This window comes from Cervus elaphus, chromosome 5, assembly GCF_910594005.1.
Source record: "Cervus elaphus chromosome 5, mCerEla1.1, whole genome shotgun sequence".
NCBI lineage: Eukaryota > Metazoa > Chordata > Mammalia > Artiodactyla > Cervidae > Cervus > Cervus elaphus.
In genome coordinates, this window is record NC_057819.1 from 83,720,466 (window position 1) to 83,738,282 (window position 17,817).

A 17,817-nucleotide genomic window follows, 5' to 3' on the forward strand; every position below is an offset into this window, starting at 1 on the left:
CTATGACGATATCAAGAGTTGTAAAGAAAGACATTTTCCTGAATTTATATTTTTAACACTTGGGCTATAGTAATTAAAATTTTATAACTAATTTATAATCTAATAGTATTGTTTGGTATATTTAAAACTCAAAACATTACTATTAATTATGGCCAGTTTAGTGCTTTTATGAATTACAAATTTAGTAATTTGTGAATTATGTAAGTTATTCAAAACAAATGGAAGTGTAACTTGTTTTTAATGTTAATAGGAAAACTGATTTCATTATATGTCCCTAAACAGTTTTTAAATCAATAAAATCAGTATTTCACACTTAATGCAATAAATGTTAATTTAAGAAAAAATTAAACCTTCAGTTAGAAATTTTTTAAGAAATGCAAAGAACTTTTTGCTGTGGTAATTCAGTTGTTTAAAAATATTAAATCTGAAACAATTTATTTGCTGAAATAGTAAGCCTAATCTGAAAAGAAAAATTCTGTCTTTGAAAATAAGTTGTAAAATTACAAAATTGCATTGTAGAATTTAATGATTAACTTTGAGAGCCTGTATGTTTGAACTTGAAAGTATTTGTATTAATTGCTAACATCTTTAAAAATATATATTATTGCTTTAATTGCTTTGACTTTCTCACCACCCTCAATAAGTAAGTAGGAGGAAGGTCTTCTTTTTCTTTTTAATTTCAGTATTCACTGTTGTAGTCATTTGATAGAACTGTTCAACATAATATTTTGGGTTAAAGTGGGTTTAGTGTGTTTGTTTTTTTAAGTCAGAATCCACAAATGCTTTAAACCCTATTCCTATCCTATTCTATCATTTATATTATGAATATTCTATAAGATTATTGAGAAAAAATAAATAAATATAATTTTAGCATGCACATGCTAGAAGAGTGTGGAATAAACTAGCCAGCCAAATGTATGTTTCAGTCTGGGAGATGACATGGTGAAATAAAAAGAGCACTGATTTTAGAGTCTGAAGAATCTGCTCTACTTGCACCCCAGGATTACTGAAAGGCTTGAGCCTTTTCAGTAAAATGTTTGTGAAAACAATTTTTATTTCTAGCACAAACTTTGCAGTGTAGGACATTATTTGTTTTGGGGGTAATGAATGCGAAGTTACGGCCACATAACTTTTTTTCCATCTTCTGGCTAGTGATCAGTAGGGATGTCTTCGTTTTCTGTCTTGGAAAATTCTTTGATTTCCTACCCTGATATTAATCAGGGAGTAAGTCTTGTGAATTATTAAAGGAACGAGAAAGAGATAAGTGGTAAACTAGCATTTCCAAAAAAATGGGTTGGTTTATGGTTGGTTTATAACATTTTGTTCATCTCTAGATAATCCAAAGAGAACCAAAAAAATGCAGTAACAGTGTTTTAGCTTATTCTTGAAATGTATTATAAGTTTAAGGTTGTGTAGTTAATATTTTATCAAGATTTTATTCACATGTTTTTCAGTGTAACCTGTAATTTTTTTTAATATCATCTTATTAAATGAATCACTGCTTTCAGATTATTAGACATTTAATATTATAAACTGTAAAGAGCCATCTTTCCTTCTTCCTTCTACTTTTCATTAATTTTTTTTAGTTAATTTTTATTGGAGTAAATTACACAGTTGTGTTAGGTTCTACTGCTCAGGAAAATGAATCAACCATACATATGCATACATAACCTTCTTTTGGAGGAATTGGGAGTTTGGGATTGACACATATACATTATTGATACTGTGTATAAAATAGACAACTGAGGGGACCATTAATGTTTTGACTTCCTCCTTTTATACAGGATTTCGCCTCCCGGGCTAAACTGGCAGTTCAAAATCTAGTACAGAAGGTTGGATTTTTTGGAATTTTGGCCTGTGCTTCAGTAAGTAAATTATATTTAAACAGTGAATTTATATTTTGATTCAATTTGTTTTTAAAGATGTATGAATTTTTAAAAAGTTTTCACTTTTAATGAGTATGTAATTTTAGTAATCATTCATCTTACTCATCAAATGAGCTGTTTTCTGTTGGTTAGGTTTCTATCTTATTTACTGACTTGTAAGCATTTCATCCTGCCATGATGACTTCAAACCTAAGTGGCTTGATTCAATAAGAAAAAAGAGACAAAATCCATCCTTCCCATAAAGAATATATAGTGAAGTGCATTTAAGCAAATAACAATGACTTCATTCTTTTCAGAGTTATAGATAGGTACTCCTTTTCCAAAGCCTCAGGCATATAGTTATAAGGAAAAATTCATATAAAACCTCCTTAAGTGACTGTAATACCTAGCTTGGTAGTTGAAACATCTGTGGCAAGATTAAGGGCATCTATGACTACAGTGAACTAAGAAACTGTTTGTGTCAAACTATTTGTGTCTCACACAGGAAACTTTAAAAAAAAAAAAAAAAAACTTAATGTCTCAAATGGCAAATTTGTGAAATTGACAATCCTTGGTGAGTTGATGTCTATCCTGGTCCTTTTCTAATTTAATAGAAACAGTTATATTTGAAATGAAGCATTTTGATCTAAGTTTTCTTTGGTAGTTTGTACAAAATTCTTGATAGTTCAGTGGTAGATTTGACCAGAATAACTAGATGCATCTAGTTAATATGATAAAAGTTGCAATTATCAGTAAAATTCAGAAGATTATCTGCTGGTACATAGTTTCCTTATCCATTATGTATTAGAATATGAATATATCTGAGTACCCTCTTTCCCACCCTAGCAAAGTAAATACCCATAAAGGGAAGACATTTGGTGCCAAAATTTAAAGGAAATCAACCTTGAATATTCATCAGAAGGACTGTTGCTGAGGCTCCAATACTTTGGCCACATGATGCGAAGAGCCGAGTCACTGGAAAAGACCCTGATGCTGGGAAAGCTTGAAGGCAAAAGGAGAAGGGAGCGGCAGAGGATTAGATGGTTAGATAGCATCACTCACTGAATGGACATGAATTTGAGCAAACTCCAGGAGATAGTGGAGGACAACACAAAGGAGCTTGGCACACTACATCTGTGGGGTTGCAAAGAGTCAGACATGATAGCAACTGGAGAACAGCAACAACCAATCAACATTCTAGAGATACTCTAAAATATACATGTGCCTCTGTTACTACCTTTTAACCCTGGCAGTACTTGAAATTTTCATCATCTAACTTCTCTTTTTATTGGAGAAGCTCTTTATCATAATATTGACAAATATTTGAGCAATGTATAGGTATGTTGTAGTGTGATGTAGTGAGATGAGAACTGGTTTTGGAGTCAGGCTTGCTTAGGTTCCTAAACCAGAGTTTCCTCTTAGCTATGTAATTTCAGTCAGTTTACTCTCTTTGAGCCCTAGTTTTCTAATTTTGGGACTTCCCTGATAGCTCAGTTGATAAAGAATCCACCTCTAATGCAGGAGACCCCAGTTCAATTCCTGGGTTGGGAAGATCCGCTGGAGAAGGGAGAGGCTACCCACTCCAATATTCTTGGGCTCTCCTTGTGGCTCAGCTGGTAAAGAATCCACCTGCAATGTGGGAGACCTGGGCTCAATCCCAGCAGATCTTCCCCTGGGTTGGGAAGATCCCCTGGAGAAGGGAAAGGCTACTCACTCCAGTGTTGTGACCTGAAGAATTCCATGGGCTGTATAGTCCATGGGGTCGCAAAGAGTCAGCAACTAAGTGACTAAGCGACTTTCACATTTCTAATTTTTAAAACAGGGCATCGAGACACTCATTACTTAAATGAGGATTTTGTCAGTTCAGCCGCTCAGTCGTGTCTGACTCTTTGCAGCCCCATGAGGATTTAAGATAATATGTGAACTGTCACAGTGCCCATCCATTTTTTACTGTTATTCATCAGCTTTGTATCCACCCCGAGTGCTTGGACAAAGAAGTGAAAGCTGTATTTCCTTTTCTAAAGGATCCAGAAATCTAGTGAGGGAGATGGTGCTAAGTGAAAGGTATTGTGGAAGCCCAGCAGTATGGGATTAAACTGAGAGGCCTAAACGGTGATAATGTCCTTAGTTTAGAAGCTGAGAGAATAGTGTGGGAGCCATGTTGCTTGGGTTGAGAGCCTGCTTTGCCGCCACTGATACTGAACACATTGCTTGACCTGTCTGTCTCACTTTTCTTATCTATAAAATGGATGTCATATCATATGACATTGTTTGGGAAATTGAGTTGATGTAGAAATCCTAGAAAAGCACCTAACAATTCAGTAAGAGTTAGCTTTCATCATTCCTGGGGAAAATACAAGTACCTTCAATTTATTGAAGCAAAAAATATTTATTCTTTGGCATTCATCTATACCTGTGTCTTCCCTGCTAAAATTCCACTTTCTATGCTAGGCAATCTTCTTTATTTTTGACTAGGAATAGTCAATTTTTAACATAAATTAATAGATCAGTTTGACCCTCTAGGAGCTTTTTACTAGGAAATTAATATGTATATTAAAGTATTAAAAGTATATATACTTGATTTAAGGTAAGGTAAGTAAAGGGTAAGGTAAGGAGAAGTTTATTAATTAGTAATTTTGTTGTTAACATTTAAACTAAGATAAACAAAGCTAGCTGAGGGAAAATCTCAAAGCTATATAATAGTTCTTTTTATTCTAATCTTCCTTTCTATGTATTAGGTTAACAATTGAAAAAAAGTAAATAACATGCCTTTGTAACAACAAACATTGATTATTCTCTTCTGAGAGTATCCAACATACAGCTTCTAATTTTTATCCACTCTGATTTGCATATCTTATATACTTTAATTTCCATTTCAGTATGAGGTAGAGCCTGATAATAAAGGGGATCTATTAAAATTTTAATTCATAGAATTATGAGAGTCATATGAGGAAATAAAAGAAATGACAGTTGTAAGGATGTGGAAGTGATACAATTATTAAATGGTTGTAAGACATGAAATTACAGAAAGCATTTAAATTTGGATAAGAAAAATTGTATTATTTGAATATTTTTTAACAAAAGAATACTTGAATTCTGATTTAGTTATGGCATTGTTTTTAAAAGAACATACATAACAAATATCTTTTAACCAATTGGGCTTTTCTTTGAAAGTACAAACTTGAAATTATATAAATTAATTAGCTTAGAAATGGTTCCACCAACAGACACAAGGACAAGAGTACTTCTTTGGGAGAAGAATGGATGAAGTGCTCAAAAACAGCTTGTGGTTTCTTTGCATTTTTGCATGAAATTGTCTTTTAGCATTCTTGAAATGTGGGAATGTTCAGGAAAGGTATTTGTTGTGAATCACTTCTTTGTCTGGGACTGAGTATTCACAACATCTGTATCTGTGCTCTTGTGTTTCCACACTTGATTTTTCCCTAGAATAAATCACATGGCCCTGTGGCCTTGGGCTGTCATAAAGTAAAATACAAATAGTTAATTTTTTTATGTTGAAAAATGAAAGCACATCCACCTGTAAATGTATTTTGAATTTACAAGAATGTTTTCTATAGATGTGAGCACTTTCCAGATAATCTTATTTCAAGCCAAAGATTTTAGGACCCTAATAACTACGGAAATAATCTTGAGGCTTTTTCTTCATTTATACCTCACTGCCGTCCAGTGGTCAAGTATCTACTGAATGGGATTAAATTCCAGACAATCTAGCACTGATCAGGGAATCCATACCTCTCTTTGAAGTGGTAGACAAGGATTAATGCATAATTCCACACCCCTATAGGTAGTAAAATTAAACTGATTTTGGATTATATATGGACGTTTCATTTTATTTTTTCTCTTTTGAATAGATTCCAAATCCTTTGTTTGATCTGGCTGGAATAACATGTGGACACTTTCTTGTACCTTTTTGGACTTTCTTTGGTGCAACCCTGATTGGAAAAGCAATAATTAAAATGCATATCCAGGTAATTATACCCTTTGACTCCCTGCTCAATGATGATGAACCCATTAAAAGGCACTGAAAACATATTCCCCTTGCTCTTTCCAAGACAAATTGTTCGGATTTTGAGTTCTGCTTCTTGGTGGGTTGCTATTCAGACCCAGAACATCACTGAAGATTACTGAACTGAGGGTGGTTTTTCCCTTCTTCTGTTGGAAAATTACACCCCTTGTTCCTCCTTGTTTCCTTTCTTTGCTTCTTTCTTCCTCTGTCCCTTCCTTTCTCTCTCTCTCTATTTCACTTTTGCCTTCTGAAACTTTTAATCTAAGACTTTTACCAAACAAAAACTGTTCTTGAGCTGAGGAAGTATTCTCTTTCATTAATTCTACTTTTCTTTCACATATTCTATATATAACACTTCCTCTCAAGGCACTAATATCCTTTACAAAATACCAGCCAGGTGTTAGTGTGGAGAATGGAGAAGAAAGTGGGCCCTGAGGAGGCGAAGAGATGTGGGTTTTGGTTAGAGAAGTGAGAATCTGCTAGACTCAAAGCCACTCTTAACGTAATCTTTAGGATAAGGGTGTGGGGGTGTGGGGGGGGGGGCGGTGTGGGTGTGTGGGTGTGTGTGTGTACAAGAGCAGAGAAAAGAGACCAAGGACTTAAATGAAAGGAAATTAATATATGCTTCTAAGACTTTGATATGAATTGATAGGAGTAGTATAAAAGGCAAATCCTACTGGAATAAAATAAAGTTAACATTGAAAAGAATGTCTTAATTAATGAGGCTTGCAAGGAAGCATTCACCAGGGGAAAGGCAAGAACAGTGAGTAATGTCTTCAACCATGGTCTGATTCCATAATAATTGAAAGGACTTCTATCCCCCAAGTTTCTACTCACCACCTCTCTACCTCCAGTTCTTAAAAGAGGAGAAGAAAAAGGAAGACTTGAGGGACTTCACTAGCGGTCCAATGGTTAAGAATCCACCTGGCCATGCAGGGGGAGCAGGTTCAATCCCTGGTTGGGGGGCAAGTAAGCCCACACACCTGCAACTAGAGAGTTTGTGAACCATGATGAAGATCCCATCTGCCACAGCTAAGACCTGAGGCAGCCAAATAGATAAATAAAGTATTATTATTATTATTATTATTTCTTTTAAAAAAAGGAAAACTTGAGCTGCTTCTGCCTGCCCATTTTCTAATACTAGATTTTGGTGTTTAGGGTGAGCTTATTGAGCTTGTCTTCTAATCCTGCCATGATAATCACTTAAAATTTCAAGACTTTATTTTTCCTCCTTCAAGGAATGTAGTTTCTCCTACTTAAGTAAGTGTGTTGTTCAAGATGATGGGTTTTTAAATACTGGAATGCTAGTTATTTGGTAAAGATTTAAAATACTATAATAGGATTTTTCTAATAATAAAATCATTTAGCTTTTTTAAGTCCTTTGAGAGTGTTAATACTTAAGGAATGATAACAGATTCTTTTCATTCCCTTTATAATAGCATCTTCTCTAGGAATCCATAAACTTTATATATTCTTCTTTATGAATTATACTAACTTTCTATAAAATACAGTAAAATATATTATGCTAAAAGTACCCTATAGTTATAGAGTGTTTAACATTCTCAGTTTTTTTCAAGTTATGATAATCTTAATTTTTTAATATAGTGCTTCACACTTTAAAGTACTTAATGTATGCCATCTGATTTAATTCTTACAATCCTGGGAAAGAGAAATTACTACTCCCATTTTGTAATTATCAAACTTAGAGAAGGAAGTAGGTAATGGTTGCCTAAAAGAGTAACCGCTGGAATTGAACCTGAGTCTTTCGGCTTCAACTTCATTGTTCTTTCCATTCTTTTGCTTTGTCTTAACTGTAATTTATTTATATGATCACAAAAACTGAAATGTTTAAGGCCTGTTATTTGTTAGGACCTATGCCAAGCAGTTTGCATTGGTTATCTCAGAACAATCCTGTGATGTGGTTACTATCCACATTTCATAGATGGGAGGGCTTAGAATTCAAACCAGACTCTAAAGTCAAAGCTCATTCATTCCCTGTATCTATGAGGAAGCAAAGAAAGAATGCTAAAATCCCATCTGTGTTTCTGAAAGGAAAAAAAATCTGAGTTCCTTCACTAAACTGAGACCACAGGATACGTTTGTTGTATTCCGTTGTATCAGAGAGACATACTTTCTAAAGGCATGTCACTTGATGTGTATCCAGATGTAGCTCAGGGCCACAAACTTTTCTCATTCCTTGGGTAAGCAGTATTAGTGAGTAATATAAACATTACAAGTCTTTCTAAAACAATAGGGCAGACACACTACACACAGACTTTTCTGTAATCTGATAGTAAACTCTTCTGGTCCTCTTCTCTTTTTTCCTCAGTTTAAACTAGACAACTTCCCTTGATATATATTGTTACTTTTATTTATATCTTGCTATCTGTTAAACATCCCCTAAAAGAAATCAACCCACCTGATAATGTTAATTAAGGATTTCTCTTTCTACTGGACACGTTCAATTCTTGTACCTGTATACAGTACCTTAGAAATATTTCTGTTCTCCTAAATGATGAAGAAGTCAACATGCTCATATAATATTTCATGTACCGTATAATTTACTTAGCATGTGTATTATTTATTGCCTCTCAACTTTCTCCCTACCACCACACGCACACATACTGAAATATAAGCTCTGTGAGGACAGTTTTTTGTTTCTTGGCTCTCCAAGGTATTCTAGTGCCTAGAATAGCATCTGGCATGTAGTCAGCACTCAGTAAATATTTAATATATGATTCAGCCTATGATTCTTCTTTCCAAAATCTGGAGGAATCTTCTTTTGCAGATGTATAGTTTCTTCTTTGTTCTGTTGGTGCCATTAGTTCCCTACACTCATATCTTTTTTTTGCTTTTCTACTCTATCCTTATTTTCTTTGTACCTATGGTTGAGTGGGCTCTTTGGGGATCTGTGCCTTTTTTTTTATTTGGTAGAATCCTCATTCAGACCTCAAGCATGAATGTGATTCTGAGACATATGTTCTTAAGTGTCTTGTCCAGCACAGTGAATTTTCAAACTGTTATATATAAAAAGAAAGTCTTTGTTTTGTTTTCAAGAAATGAAATTGTGCAATTATCCTGGCATTGGCTAATTTTGAATGTTAGGAAATGATGGTAGGGAAAACACGTGGTGTAATCACTGAGAGCAAATCATTAGCTCTGTTTTTTAGTAAAAGATCTATAGCTCTAAGTAACTGGCTTTTAGTATGGATACTTAGAAGAGTCCCATATATTAATGCTTTTCTCACTAAATGATCTACAGTAATTGTCTAATTAGCTTCATAATCTTCATACACCATTTGTATAGGATTTATAAATCACCATCCATCTTCTAACTGTTGGATATCTATACGTGCTTACTTTTTTCATAAGATAAGAAATATCTTTTTCACATTAATAGATACCTAAGTGAAGTGAAAGTTGCTCAGTTGTGTCTGACTTTTTGCGACCCCTGGACTATACATTCCATGGAATTCTCCAGCCAGAATACTGGAGTGGGTAGCTGTTCTCTTCTCAAGAGGATCTTCCTAACCCAGGGATCAAACCCAGGTCTCCTACATTGCAGGAGGATTCTTTACCAGCTGAGCCACCAGGGGAGCCCGATAGATACCTAAACAAATACCAAAAAGGACTATGAACTTATTTTTCTAGTCTTATTTCTTTCTCACATATCCAGCTGTGCAGCTGGCAGTGTCTTTGTTAACCCTAAGACATTGATTAAGAAAATATCATTGCCTGATTAATCTTCTACCTGAAATAATAAGCTTTAGTCTGAATTAACCACTTTCCTGAGATGCTCAGAGGATGGCTAACATGATGTTATTTATTTTTATTTCACTTCCCTCCCATTTAGTTATATAGGCTATAGTTATTATTTAATACACAGTAACAAAGCAATGGAGTTAGTTTTTAGGAATTAGAAGAATTTAGAATTACCCGTATTTATTCAGAGAATTGGACTTCCCTGGTGACTCAGTGGTAGAGAACACACCTGCCAATGCAGGAGACTCGGGTTTGATCTCTGGCTCAGGAAGATCCCCTGGAGAAGGAAGTGGCAGCCTGCTCTAGTGGTCCCACCTGGGAGACCCCATGAGCAGAGGAGCCTGGCGGGCTACAGTTCATGGGGTAGCAGAAGAGTCAGACATCACTTAGCGACTAAACCTCAACAACAACAATTCAGAGAATTATTATAAGTCCTTTAAAGCTAAGTTTTAATATCATTTTCTAGAATCTCAAATTAGTTGTACTTATGTGACCTTTTCTTTCTTTCTGTGAACTTCTGTAATACATTGTTTTTACTGCTGAGGCCTTTATAGTTTATCATCATACGTATTATTTTTTGTACTTAATCATCTTTCTACTATATATCAGAAAATTTGTAAATTTCTTCAGCATATTAAAGAAGTATTCTTCCCATCTTTGTGTTGCCTGAAAGTCTTATTAATGCTTACATTATCCATAGTAATTACTTTTTGTAATATTTGCTGAGTTGAAAATATTTGCTACCTGTAAGCCTAAAGGCATCTTTCCTTATGAGTTAAGTAAGGTATCAGTATCTTAATGAAGAATGCCTCAGTAACACCAAACAGAAAATTACCCAGAATCTGATGGAGAGCTGATTCATTTGAAAAGACCCTGATGCTGGGAGAGATTGAGGGCAGGAGGAGAAGGGGACGACAGAGGATGAGATGGTTGGATGGCATCACCGACACAGTGAACATTGGTTTGGGTGGACTCCGGGAGTTGGTGATGGACAGGGAGGCCTGGTGTGCTGCAGTCCATGGGGTCAGCACCATTTTTCTAGATACCATAGATGTGCATTAGTATACTATATTTGTTGGCTGAGTAATAATCCATTGTATAAATGTACCACATCCTCTTTATTCAGATTGCTTCCATGTCCTGGCTATTGTAAATAGTGCTGCAGTGAGCATTGGGGTACATGTGTCTCTTTGAATTATGGTTTTCTCAGTTTATATGCCCTGTAGTGGGATTACTGGGTCATTTGGTAGTTTTATTTTCAGTTTTTTAAGAAACCTCTATACTCTTCTCCATAGTGATTGTATTAATTTACTTTTCCACCAATAGTGCAAGAGGGTTCCCTTTTCTCTACATCCTCTCCAGCATTTATTGTTTGTAGATATTTTTTTTGAAGGTGGCCATTCTGACAAGTGTGAAGTGATACCTCATTGTAGTTCGATTTGCATTTCTCTAATAATGAGCAGTGTTGAGCGTCTTTTCAGGTATTTGTTGGTCATCTGTATGTCTTCTTTGGAGAAATGTTTGTTTAGGTCTCCCGCCCATTTTTTTTACTGGGTTGTTTGTGTTTTTGATATTGGGCTGCATGAGCTTGTATATTTTGGAGATTAATCCTTTGTCAGTTGCTTCCTTTGCAAATATTTTCTCCCATTCTGAGAGCTGTCTTTTCATCTTGTTTATGGTTTCCTTTGCTGTGCAAGAGCTTTTTAAGTTTAATTAGGTCCCATTTGTTTAATTTTGTTTTCATTACCCTAGGAGGTCAAGAAGGACCTTGCTGCCATTTATGTCAGTGTGTTCTGCCTGTTTTCCTCTAAGAGTTTTAGTATCTGGCCTTACATTTAGATCTTTAATCCACTTATAGTTTATTTTTTGTATGGTGTTAGGAAGTGTTCTAATTTCATCCTTTTACCTGTAGCTGTCCAGTCTTCCCAGCACCGTTTATTGAAGAAACTTTGTTCTCCATTGTATATTCTTGCTTCTTTCTTAAGGACAAGGTGACCTCGGTGTGTGAGGTTAATCTCTGGTCTTTCTGTCCTCTTCCACTGATCTGTATTTTTGTTTTTGTCGCAGTACCATACCGTCTTGATTACTGTTTCTTTGCAGTGTAGTCTGAAGTCAGGGAGCTTGATTTCTCTAGCTTTGTATTCTTTCTCAAGATTGCTTTGTCTATTCAAGTTCTTTTGTAAAAACTTTCCATAAAGGATATGGAAGATCCTCTGTATTAGATTTAGCCCAGACACCTGTCATCAAACTGATCAACTTTAATTTCAGTGATGGAGGCCATGTGGGAACCCATGCCTTCAGTTGCATACACCATTCTAAAACACATAGAACATGTGGATCATGCACCCAGCCTTGGGTTTCATGACTCATATTTTTCCCTCAGACATAGTCATGTATCCTGGCAAGATGAGAACTGTGCTTAAGGAAAAACATCTTTAAAATACAAAGTAGGTCGCATTTAAGAGCGTTTTAAATTGCAGTTAGAAGCAGCATGGTTACCTTTTTAGACTGTTATCAGAATTGTGAATTTATATTGGTTTTTTTTTTTATGATAAGAGAAATATTTATTTTAACCGGCATTTTCTTTACAGAAAATCTTCGTTATCGTAACATTCAGCAAACACATAGTGGAGCAGATGGTGGCTTTCATTGGGTGAGTAATTCTTTAAGGACTAATAATATCATCATGGTTTGAATGAGAGGAGAGGTATAAAAAAGAATTATTGGTATAGAATTTTTGTGGTAGCTCTTTATTTTTTGAGTAGGAAAAATCTTTTGCCCCATTATTAGTTAAAATGAAGATAAACCTCTTACAGTAGGAAATGATGAAGCTCAGATTATCCTTGTTTAATTCTGAGCCAAACATGTATCAAGTCATATAATTCTTGATTTAAAAGAAGCTTTGCAGTTTGAGACTTGCCTCTCCAAAGAAATATGAAATTCTCTTTAGTACAAGACATGTGTATATCGTTAAGAGTTTAACGGTGCTTTGGGACAATGCTATGACTTTCAGCCAAAATTGGATGCCAGATACACAGTTGTATTTCATTTGTATATAATCTTACATAAAATATTAATATTTCATTAAGTAAGGCTTGATAAGATATCAAAATATGTGTTATGAATCTATTACTTCATTAGAGAAAAATTAGGCCGTTTTAAAAGGCTATCCGAAGCTTTTATATGTATGTCTAAATGAGTAACAACAGTTTTAACATATGCTTTAAATGACAGTGTCACAAATTTTTGGAATTTACTTTGATAAAACGGTATGGAAAGGACTGTTTGGTTAATCAAATTAATGTCAGCTTGAATGTGAATCCTGCCAGATAGTAAATGAGCCCTTTTTTTTCAATATATGATTTTCTTTTTTTATTCAGTGTTTGTGAGTAAGAGGTTTTCTTTTCATTTAATAGCATAAATGTCCTATGCTGGTGGGTTAGTGGGTAAGTGTTAAATTGTGTTTAAAAAGTGTCAAGTTGAAGTGCTCTTTATGTAGTTTAATACAAATCTTTATCCTAAAACCTTTTATTAAAAAAAAACTTTATGAAAAATTTTGCTATTGAAAAATTGCCACTTGATAGTGAGTTCATGAATAATAGTTGTATTTTTCTTTGGACCGTTCATTGTATATTATTTACCCTTTTCTGTGTATGGTATGTTCTATGATAAAACAGTTCTTAAAATTTTCTACTTAGGTATTAATATAGCAATTGAGGAAAAACATATTCTTGAGAATATACTCAGTAGAGTCAACCATTAATTTTATTACTTCCTACACTTCTGATTAGAAATATAGATTATGTTTTGTAAATTAAATTTTATTTACTCCAGTTTTTTGTTGCCTGAATTCTTACTTATAAAGTGGTTTTTAAATCACATTATGTCACATTCAAAAAGAAAGAAGGAATATTCTTGTCCCTTTTTTGAAATATGAAGATGACATTTCATCCTTTCCTAGAGACTATTGTGCCAACTTGAGAGAATTCTGAAGAACATACAGGACTACCACACAAACCCACACGTTGTAGGAACGACTGTGCATGCAGCACAGGACATTCTTTCTCCTCTTTTCATACTGAACATGTATAGAAGGAAGTTTTCCAGCTACTTCTACATCCTCACCACTAGTGCCTTCTGTTTCCCCACCCTTTAGAGTTTCTAAGAAGTTACATTAGTTAGCTACCTGTCTCAAACACGCATAGCCAGTTTCATTTCCTTCCAGTCTATCTGTCATACTGCAGTTAGTAACCTTTTAAAAATCATGTCTGACCTTGTCACCACCACTGTCTTCACTCCCTGCTTCTTCCTTTTCTTGAAAGCCTTCATTTGTTTTCCCCCTCGTTTTTTTCAAAAAAATGTTTAATTGAAGTATAGTTGGTTTACATTGTTGTGCTGATCTCCTCTGTACAGAAGAGTGACTCAGTTATACACATGTATATACATTCTTTTTAAATATTTTCCATCATGGTTTATCACAGGATATCCATATAGTCCCTCTGTGCTAGGCAGTAGGATCTTGTTATTTTCCCCCTTCATTCTTACGGTAAAGCTAAAACTCCGTACCATGGTCTCTGTAGCCCTGAATGATCTGTCCCCTGTAGTTTTCTCTGCTTGAGTCTCCCATGACTGGTCTTTGCTCGTGTTTTTCCCCTTGCCCTGTTCAGGGTTTCTCAACCTTGACACTATTGACGTGTTAGGCCAGATGATTTTTTGTTGCTGGGGACTGCCCTGTGCGTTGTAAGATGTTTAGCTGCATCCTTGTCCTCTACTCACTAGATGCCTCTGGTATCTCCCAGTTGTGACAATCAAAACTATCCCCAGACATTGTCACATGTTCCCTGACAAGTAGTAACTGCCAGTGTCACCACCAGTCCCTCTGAGAGCTACTCGCCTAGATAATATCCTTTAGATTTCAGCTACTATGTTCACAAACGCATCTTCCTTGACTGGGTCACAATTACCCTTTTCCCTAGGGACCTCTTTTCTCAGCAGTACGTAGTGCATGCACTGACAGTTGCATTTTTATATTCATGTTTGAAGGGTGTATGATTACTGTCCTTTTGCAACTAACCTGTAAGCTTCTTAATGGCAGAGGCCATGCTTATTTTTGTCCGCTGTTGTGTCCACAGCACCTGGCATCTTGATTGACACATAGCAGGTTCTTAATAAATATCTGGTGAATAAATGAACACATGGTGTCCAAATAAAGATCTGGCCAATAGGAATTAGCAAATGATTTGTGTAGCCCAGATTCTTATGTTTCCCCAGCCTTTGGAGTTTCTGAGAAGTTACATTAGTTATCTGTAATAAATAGCAATATGAGATTTCCCTGGGGATCCAGTGGTTAAGACTGTACTTCCAATGCAGGGGGCACAGATTTGATCCCTGGTCGGGGAACTAAGGTCGCATTAAGTGTGGTCAAAAAATAAAATTACAGTAAGTACCCATAAAAGTGTTTTTAAGCTAGACCAATATACTCAAGTGAGAATTTCTTATTCCTTATATTTTTCAAAATCAATAGTCCCTTCCCTTGACGGTCTCCTCTAGCACAGCCCCTAAAAAACAATAATAATTCCAGTGATTCCTCTTAAAGATGATTTGCATAAAGTTATTCTGAGATATTCAAGGCCTCCTGGAATGGGTGGTAGTTTGGTTTGCTTTTGCATGGATCATATTTTAAAAGCGATTTGCAGGACACTTGTTAGAATGTCCTGATAGCATCATTTCCCCCTAGCACTGTCTGTAGGGATTATCCATCAACTTGTTTTCCAGATAAAATGTTAAACAGTATAAACAATTAGACCTAGCAGTATAGTAATTCTTTATTACCAGATGGTAATGGGTATCTTTATGATCTTTGTAATAACTTTTATCTTTTAATCGAATTCTCCAGTTAAGGTTAACAAGGTTTGTTTTCCTACATTTTGAAGTAGGAAATGCTATACAAGGATTCAGGTGATAATTAATAAATAACATCCCCAAGCCTAGACTGAAAATTAACTTAAACCAGGAGAATGAATTTTTAGTAGACCTAAGTCTCTTATTTTATATAATAATAAACAGCTTAGCAGTTTATTTCAGAAAAGGAAAGGAGACAATTAAAGAAATTAATTTAAAAAAAAAAAAAAAGGAAAGGAGAACAGCCAAATTGATTCCTTAGACTCATTGAACTAAACTGAAAATACTGCATGTAATTTGCCATAGAAATATTCTCCTTTCTTAGTTCTCCCTCTTCACACTGTTAATACTATAAATGTTTGTGTGTGTGTGTGTGTGTGTGTGTGTGTGTGTGTGTGTATGGTAAATCATCAAACTAAACTAGTGAAGTTTGGAATATAGCACTTTGAAGGATATTTAAAACTTCAGTTCAGTTCAGTCCCTCAGTTGTGTGTGACTCTCTGCAACCCCATAGACTGCAGCACGCAGGCATCCCTGTCGATCGCCAACTTCCAGATTTAGTCAAACTCATGTCCATTGAGTCGGTGATGGCATCCAACCATCTCATCCTCTGTTGTCCCCTTCTCCTCCTGCCTTCAGTCTTTCCCAGCATCAGAGTCTTTTCAAATGAGTCTGTTCTTTATATCAGGTGGCCAAAGTATTGGAGTTTCAGCTTCAACATCAGTCCTTCCAATGAACATTCAGGACTGATTTCCTTTAGGATGGACTGGTTGGACCTCCTTGCAGTCCAAGGGACTCTCAAGGGTCTTCTAAAACATCACAGTTCAAAAGCATCAATTCTTCGGTGCTTAGCTTTCTTTATAGTCCAAGTCTCACATCCATACATGACTACTGGAAAAACCATAGACTTGACTAGATGGACCTTTGTTGGCAAAGTAATGTCTGTGCTTTTTAATATGCTGTCTAGGTTGGTCATAACTTTCCTTCCAAGGAGCAAGCATCTTTTAATTTCATGGCTGCAGTCACCATCTGCAGTGATTTTGGAGTCCCCAAAAATAAAGTTTGTCACTGTTTCTACTGTTTCCCCATCTATTTGCCATTAAGGGATGGGACCAGATGCCATGATCTTAGTTTTCTGAATGTTGAGTTTTAAGCCAACTTTTTCACTGTCCTCTTTCACTTTCATCAAGAGGCTGTTTAGTTCTTCTTCACTTTCTGCCATAAGGGTGGTGTCATCTGCATATCTGAGGTTATTGCTATTTCTCCCAGCAATCTTGATTCCAGCTTGTTGTGCTTCTTCCAGCCCAGCATTTCTCATGATGTACTCTGCATATAAGTTAAATAAGCAGGGTGACAATATACAGCCTTGACATACTCCTTTCCCAATTTGGAACCAGTCTGTTGTTCCATGTCCAGTTCTAACTGTTGCTTCTTGACCTGCATACAGATTTCTCAAGAGGCAGGTCAGATGGTCTGGTATTCCCATCTCTTTCAGAATTTTCCACAGTTTGTTGTGATCCAAACAGTCAAAGGCTTTGGCGTAGTAAGTAAAGCAGAAATAGTTGTTTTTCTGGAACTCTCTTGCTTTTCCGATAATCCAAAGGATGTTGGCAATTTGATCTCTGCCTTTTCTAAATCCAGCTTGAACATCTGGAAGTTCACGGTTCACATACTGTTGAAGCCTGGCTTGGAGAATTTTGAGCATTACTTTACTAGCGTGTGAGACGAGTGCAATTGTGCTGTAGTCTGAGCATTCTTTGGCATTGCCTTTCTTAGGGATTGGAATGAAAACGGACCTTTTCCAGTCCTGTGGCCATTGCTGAGTTTTCCAAATTTGCTGGCATATTGAGTGCAGCACTTTCACAGCATTATCTTTTAGGATTTGAAATAGCTCAGCTGGAATTCCATCACCGCCACTAGCTTTGTTCATAGTGATGCTTCCTAAGACCCGCTTGACTTCACATTCCAAGATGTCTGGCTTTAGGTCAGTGATCATCCCATCGTGATTATCTGGGTCATGAAGATCTTTTTTTCATAGTTCTTCTGTATATTCTTGCCACCTTTTCTTAATATCTTTTTCTTCTGTTAGGTCCATACCATTTCTGTCCTTTAATGTGCCCATCTTTGCATGAAATGTTCCCTTGGTATCTCTAATTTTCTTGAAGAGGTCTCTAGTCTTTCCCATTCTGTTGTTTCCCTCTATTTCTTTGCATTGATCACTGAGGCAGGGTTTCTTATCTCTCCTTGCTATTCTTTGGAACT

General features: G+C 35.7%; 1 protein-coding gene across 5 annotated transcripts in view; it reads left to right on the top strand.

Moving 5' to 3' along the window:
• The window catches only part of VMP1 (vacuole membrane protein 1), a 121,921-nt gene that overhangs the window by 85,490 nt on the left and 18,614 nt on the right, over nucleotides 1-17,817 (top strand). For all 5 annotated transcript variants that reach the window (XM_043902863.1, XM_043902861.1, XM_043902860.1 and 2 more), the window contains 3 exons: nucleotides 1,785-1,865; nucleotides 5,738-5,854; nucleotides 12,246-12,307. In XM_043902863.1, coding sequence (XP_043758798.1) covers nucleotides 1,785-1,865; nucleotides 5,738-5,854; nucleotides 12,246-12,307 — 260 coding nt within the window. The remainder of the gene's footprint in view (nucleotides 1-1,784; nucleotides 1,866-5,737; nucleotides 5,855-12,245; nucleotides 12,308-17,817) is intronic.